Consider the following 7,714-nt stretch of genomic DNA (forward strand, 5'->3'; position numbering starts at 1 on the left):
GAAAGGCTATAAATCATGTTTTGTATTCAGTAGAGAAGCGAAATAATTTAGCAAAACCCGCAACGCGGACTAACGACCAGCAAGTATAATGTTTTAGGTAATTACATTGTGCTAGATATTATTAATTATCTTCATATTAATAAGAATTACTATAACAGGAAAAACTTAAATGTGTATATAAGAGGATACACAGCATCGTTTTCTCAGTTGCTTATTAATTTAATAAATTAAAACATTTCTTTTTTCAAATTCCAAGATGGATTTTTTTGTGAGATTACTTAAGAGTATTTCAACATTAAACGAAACTATCCACTTTAATGATAATTATCTGAGCGGTAATTCCTTAGAATAAATCCATTCGCTCACCGCATCAACATCTTTAAAAAATAAATTTCACGCTGATTACGAGATAATTATAAATTAATGACGTTATATGAAGAAATATTATCAAAAGTCAACGAATTTCTCGTTGATACTCTTTACGTAAGACTTTCACGAGCACGTATTTCAAGAAATTTACAAGACCACTGTATGTAGCTTGTAATTACGATACAATATTACGTAACTTGAATACATTTCTGATCAAATCAGGTTTCCATAAGGTAAATGGCGAGAGAGGGAAACCAAGAATTTTCAAAATTTTATTTTTGACAATATTAACATAAAAAGTAATTTAGAAACAAAATAATATAATTTCGAATTATTGAATATTACAAAATTTAGTATATAACTAAAAAGTACGAATAACAAAGTAAATATTCTCAACGTAAAAGTAAGAAGTCATTCTCTTCGGGGATGCCTAAGGGGAAGGGTGGAAACTCGGGACATTATCATTTCTTCTGAGGAAGATAAATTTGTCTGCGAGTGTACTATACGTCATTTCAGATGACATCAGCGTAACGACGAACGTGTTAAATAGATCAATGAATACGATTGTTGGAATGCTCGCGTTCATACAATTTTCCGGCTAATTTCAGTTTAAACGTCGACCATTCGTTACGTAGCTGGTGCTTTGTTATTGTTTTCACGCTCGAATTCACGATTCAAGTGGCGATGTTTTCCGACCAGAAACATGGGACGCGGAGAAATTTTACGTGATATTAATTACGCGCCAACGTAATTAAGTTATTGATTAATCTCACCGTGCACCTTCTCAAAGAGTAAATCAAGTTGCGGATGAATTTCGCGTGAAAACACGAGGGGTTGTTAATCACGTGTCCGCAGCAAGATTTTCGAGCAACTCTTCCTGCAAACATTTTAAGTTCCAATTTTTTTTATATCAAGAAGAAGCAGACTTTTTTTTGAATGCTACAAAGCAAACTCCTTTGCACTTACCAATTCATTAAAATAATACATAAATGAAATAATGTCGTTAAGGTTAATTATGTTAGAAAGAAGAGATTTTATAGGAGAAATAATAAATCACACCATATGCATCGTTTAACTCTGTTTATTTATATCTTTTCAAATAATTTTCCCTTCTATTCTACACGCGTATTAATAAATAATAATCGATAAACACGATCGTGTCAAATTTTGTTTAAAAATGAATCGTTAGGAAATTGATGTAATTAAGTACCGTAAGAACTCGACGATTTTTGATACACATATTAATCAGTGTTTTTGTACGACAAATTATGCATTTGCATAACGCGTTAAACATCACGTCGTAACAATAATATTAGCCTCTTTCCTCGATACCTAGATTATAAGGGCACTTACAAACGTAACCCGAATAAATATCTGTTACGACCGGAAGTACGAACCAAGTGCCAACACCAGAATCATCAGAGCAGAACAGCTGACTATGCTGGAGCCCGAGTGCAACACTATCGACCCTTTTGGAGGAATAGTGACCTTTGATGATGCAAAATTGGTGCTGAAACACAACAGTAGAAAGGAACGTTTTTTAGACTTCCAACATATCAAAATGAATTCCATTTTAAATCTACCCATGATTTTTGTTTTACTATCATAAGTTAGTCGCAATAAATTCCAGAGAATACAGTAGTAAAATTCTTAGAATCCTACGCTAGTACAATTTTCTAAAAGTTCTCAGATTGAACATAACTTAAATTCGAAACATTCGGACAGATTTATCAAATAATTCATCCAATTTAATTCACTCAACACTAATATTAATTGGGATCCATTTCATTTACTTACTTTGACTGCACACTGGAACCCACGTTAGTCAGGGTTACCTTAGCACTGGCGTATGGTAGTATACTTGTCAGATTAACTGTAACGCTTTTTTCTGAAGAAAAGTTTATCAGAAGCGTCACTGCTTCTTTTGGGATATTCCGTACTACAGCCAACACGTCGTCGTTCAAAATTGCTATGGACAGATTGCCATTTTGGAGTACATTGCTCTTTCGCATAGTTGTTAATGCTTTGTAAAGCTTGTAATGAGACGTGGCATCCGCTTTCTGTTTCTTCAGATTCAGAGTTTTGTAGTTGTAGTGAACGGGTAACCACGTCTTGCTAGCATTACTGAAACCTGCGAGCAAATTTTAATTGGAGACGATACATTGAATCTCAAATTTTCAAGATCGATCAAATTATATATGAAAGGGGTGATATTTAAATATATAAGTATGAAATTAAAATATCGTAGTATCAAATTAGTAGAATTGCACGAGAACCCACAAATTTCGGGTACCCGAGTATCGGGTGGAACTCAACCCGATCCTACACGATCCAACTCAACCAATTTTTACACAACCCCACCTGATATTTTCAGATCCTCACACACTTCTAGAAATCAGACACTATTAAAATTATATTTTTTCTTTTTACCTGCATTCGTAGTGTCGTCCCATTGGAATGGTGTACGACAGCCATCACGAAAATCGTATACACGGAGTTCGGTGTCGTCCAGCATGCCGATTTCCTCTCCGTAATAAGTAACCGCTACACCAGGCAATAACATCTCTAACATTACCATCTGATCCTCTCTGCCAGGGTAACGCGTGCCTAGACGTACTCGATCATGATTTCCCATCTGTTAAAACGTAAATCTTTTTAGCGAATGTAAAATAATTTTATTACAATTGAAGCTTTCGACTTATGAACAATAACCGCGTTAGCTATGAACTATTGCAATGGTCATTGATGAATACACCGCGAATTTAATACAGTCGATTAATTGAAAGAAAAAAAATTCGTTTAAATATTAATATATGTATATTATTTTTACTTATTTCATTTACTCAACGAATGCTGACAACTCTTAGTTCGCAGTGAACGGAGCGGACTGAGCATCGGGTGTTTGGAAAAATTAGGACCCGTATACGACAGAAGAGCCCGTCAATAATATTCCGGTAAAAATTCAAGTCTCAGTGCGATCGTGACAGTGAATGTGTTAAATAATTTACATACCACCCAATTAGCCACTTGCCCTTTCGGCATCATTTGCATCCATTTATTTATAATATTTCGAAAGTCAGACGGTTTTGAGTTAGCGTCTGCTTCCACTATAAATTTGAAGTTGAACGGGACGTGCGCGCCACTGTTGTAATACTCGATTGTATGTTCCCAACTGGTATACGCTTCCGTTAATATCACCTGTCGGGTGAAACAGATATTTCAATATTGAATCATTCGGAAAATAACAAGTTTCCTGATAAAATTTCACTGGAATCGAAGAAGTAGAACATTTTCTTTTGTTCACCTTCTCTGCTTCATTTCTTTGGCTAGCGTATTCGTCCACATAATCTCGCCAACTCTGCACTAATTTGTACGTTTCAGGCTGGTCTTTCGTTAAAGTATGATTGTAAGATGCGTGAAGTGTTGTATTATATGTGCTATTAAATAAAGGTTCGTCTTGTGTTATATTATTTTCGATCAAGTGTGGTACAGCATCGATTCGGAATCCGTCTACTCCTTGATCCAACCAATACCTTAAAACATTCTGAAAAACAAAGGAATGATGTTAACTATCAATATCAATACATATGTAGTTCAATGGAACATCAGGAGTCTTTGATGTATACATATTATTCTAGTGTAGAAGGATTTCTATCGGCAATCCTGTATAGAGGTAAGGATTATAGAAAAATTAACAAAGGACATTCAACACTTAACAAAGTATCAAAATTGCCTTTGGATCACTGAATAATTCAAACATTTAGTATTTCAGAATAAGTTTTTACTCCTGCGTATCTAATTATATGCGAGTGTAATTAAAAATTTTAAATTTACATACAAATATACATGTACCTTCATTTCTTGTTGTACATCAGGATTGTTGTAGTTTAAGTCTGGTTGTTGATAATAGAACTGATGATAATAAAACTGCTTTCTCTGATCATTCCAAGTCCAAGCCGACCCATTGAACACGCTGACCCAGTTATTAGGTGGAAGGCGTTCTTCAGTTCCATTTACGATAATCCCATCATTCCATATGTAATAATCTGCATATTTTCCAGTGCGATTTATGCTCAACTGGAACCACTTATGTTTGTCTGAAGTGTGGTTGGGAACGAGGTCCAAAACAAGCTAAAAATTAAGAAACCAATATTTGAAATAGAAAATTTTTGAAGTCGTAAAAGAATTTTCTAATGAACGTTGCAAATGACTGTTGAACAGTGTTATCATGGTACCTGATTGGAAATATGAATTGCTCGAAAACTTACAACAAAGGGTATCGAATACCCATCGCTGTTTCTTATCATATTTTGTCTACTTATTTCAATTTTACGGGACATTTCACGCCGATACATATGATACTACGTACCTTTAGATTCTTCTTTCTCGCTTCCGTCGCGAGCTCCTTAAGATCAGCGGAAGTTCCAAAAACTGGATCGACTTCTAGGAAATCTTCTATGTCGTATCCAAAATCAACCATGGGACTTTTGTAAATCGGTGACAGCCAGATCGCGTCTACTCCGATATCGTTGAAGTGACTAAGTTTGTTCGTTATGCCTGTCGAAAATGAAAATAATTAAAAACAAATACGGATCAGTATCCGTATGTGAAATCAATAATCTTATTATTGGGGGTATATCAAAATTTTTGTCAAAATAAAAGCCGTATACAGTAGACTCTTTATGAGTTTACGCACTCAATACTGTAGAGGAGTAAATTATTGGGAAACGAGAAGCTAACAAATGCGCTAGCGAAACAACTCGAAAGTAAGAGGTGAATATTGCGAACAGTTAGCGAGTGGTTAATTATCGAAAGTTTACTACAGCTACAATTGAAAAAGTCCAATATTCAATATTATTTTCTAAATGAATCAGTTTTCAAATGTAATGCTAACAAGAAAATTACTTTTAGAAAGATTTTTTTTTTATTTATTATTCGAATTGAAACTTGAACAAACGGTGGAGATTATGAAGGCTGTGTTCACTGCTCTTCGAAATCCATAAGTTTTTTGAGATTGTATCCTAGTTACTGATAGTTGCCATGTGTAGTTTGATTCGCTGACAAGTGTCAAGTTCTGATAAAATTAAATGCGTTTATGTATATAAGCATATGAACGAAGAAAAATCGAATACTTAAACGTATATTTCACATTTTAAGTTATCCTTTCTTCTATACAGTATTTCCTGTTTTATTATACGACTAACTGATTTAGCTATTATAGACCGTTATGAAATAGTATTATCATAAGTATTATCGATACATTTTTGCAATTATTATTATTTTTGTTTCAGGTAAGTGGCAAGTGCAGATAACTATATCTCCTCGTATATATCCTCGTAAGTAGATAGTGAACATTTCTTTAATTCGTTAATGATAAGTATTTATATCTTGTTCACAAAAGAAACTTTTTATATTGAAGAAATGTTACTGTTTTTGTAAGACTATACATACATTCTTCTAATTACTATTAAACGTGTATCGTACGTTACATCACCTGCATTAAAAAGAGGAAGTAGACTGTCAGAAGTGCAATTACTACTGAATCACTCTTATCTTTTGTTATTGCACATTATGTCATTCTTGAGAAACGGAATTGTATAAAACACAAGATGAAATTCCGGAATGTTGTTTTAAAAAATATTGTACTATCATCTTGAATGTCGGGTGTTCGCGGAAAATCAGGGGCGCGCCTATAATTTTTCGAACCCTAGACATAGAATGAAAATTGGAGCCCTTCTTACATACACACTTTTAATTTAAATTTAAAAGTCGAAGTCAGCGGATTTATTTATTTTATCCAGTAATTACAAACATCTCTGTGCAGGCCCCCCTTTTCATCGGACCCCAGTCACATGCTTATTATGCCTAGCAAAATAGAATAGAATAGCAAGCAAAAGAAAGAATAGCAAGTGAAAAGTTTAAATTAGAAATTGAAACCATTGTATTTTTAACAATATAAAATTAATTGAGTAATAATCGAAATTTGAAAATGATATATTTTGCAAAATCGATGCAAAATATTTGGAAATTGTGTCAACGGTAACAATGAGAATGACGCGATCGATGGACCAACTGTTTCACTCTTTTACGATATTTCGAACGCTACTGGAGAACGGACAGAATGGCCTCAAACACAGGTCTCAGATTTCGTGACGCAAGAATTATCGATGCTCATCGCGTTACGAAACCGAGACACCTTCTCTCCCATGAACAATTTAATCACGATCGTAAATTTTATTTCACAGCTTGAATAGCGATCATAACCAAACATGAAAAAGAACGAACGTACAACCATATTTCATATCAGATTCGCTCTGAATGTTTTGAAAATTCTAATAAAGTTATTTAAAGTAGTGCATACTTCTGCTATGCCTCATGATCTATCTGCATTTCACTTTGATTGTAATAGGAAGGACTATCTTAAAAATTATATCCTTTCAATCTATGGAAATTAATACATTAATGATCATAGCTAAAATGAAAACGTAATTCCACTGTAGACATTCTCTTGTTTCTTAATGATCCATGGTTTTCAATAACGAAAGGATTAATCACCGAAGTGCAATTTAACAATAACGATATTAATTCCTTTCTTTTTTACAAAATTCTGAACTCGTTTAGTAAAACTTATTAAAGACAATAAAAATTTTCTATACAATAACGTAATCATGTTATTAAATATTGAATTGATATGAATTACGTATATTTTACTTAAAACGTCGTTCGAGAGTAAAGAATTCGATCTTACCTTTCAAATCACCTACACCATCGTCGTTAGAATCCTGGAAGCTTCGTGGATAAATTTGGTAGAAAACGGTATGGTTCCACCAGCCCTTATCCTTGATCTCAGCGGACGCGAAGGCGACCGTTAGCAACAAGACAATGCCAACGAGATTGTTAGTGGTCTTCATGGTTTGAATTGTGCGGCACGCGATCGCGGTGCTCCCTTATATGTGAGCTTCGACGGTAAAAAAGAACGCTGACTCGTTGCGACGCGATAAGGAGTTGAGAGCGATAACGGAATATCGTAGAATTGAACGAGGATGCGACTCGTCGACGACCACGTTCATCGAATGATCCTTGTATGATCGTTGAAATCCTCAAAGAAACGGGCGATACTTGGCATAACTAATTAAAAGCCGGGATGTACTTGGCTCCGCCAAAAATCGGGGCCGGCATATCTTTATCATCTTGAAATTCTACAATTTCAAGATTCGAAAATTCGAAAATTTTTAAATGAACCTGGCCTACTCCAGAAGAAGCCTCTAGTTACGTCAAATAATGTGCACTAATTTCTATTGAAATTATGTGAATTAATATTAAACTGATTCATAAATAATTTCCA

General features: G+C 34.3%; 2 protein-coding genes across 11 annotated transcripts in view; one reads left to right on the plus strand and one right to left on the minus strand.

The window, feature by feature from the left end:
* Positions 1-7,714, plus strand: part of LOC117611927 (dual specificity calcium/calmodulin-dependent 3',5'-cyclic nucleotide phosphodiesterase 1) — a 128,062-nt gene that overhangs the window by 81,618 nt on the left and 38,730 nt on the right. The window lies entirely within an intron of this gene.
* Positions 1,435-7,304, minus strand: AGLU2 (alpha glucosidase 2). Its single transcript, XM_034340438.2, has 8 exons — positions 7,118-7,304; positions 4,739-4,926; positions 4,222-4,500; positions 3,674-3,913; positions 3,382-3,567; positions 2,800-3,004; positions 2,167-2,500; positions 1,435-1,879 (listed from the first exon to the last, which is right to left on the minus strand). Exons 1-8 carry the CDS (start codon positions 7,278-7,280, stop codon positions 1,747-1,749), a joined length of 1,728 nt encoding a protein of 575 aa, XP_034196329.2. The 5' UTR covers positions 7,281-7,304; the 3' UTR covers positions 1,435-1,746.

Source organism: Osmia lignaria, chromosome 10 (assembly GCF_051020975.1).
Source record: "Osmia lignaria lignaria isolate PbOS001 chromosome 10, iyOsmLign1, whole genome shotgun sequence".
Classification (NCBI taxonomy): Eukaryota; Metazoa; Arthropoda; class Insecta; order Hymenoptera; family Megachilidae; genus Osmia; species Osmia lignaria.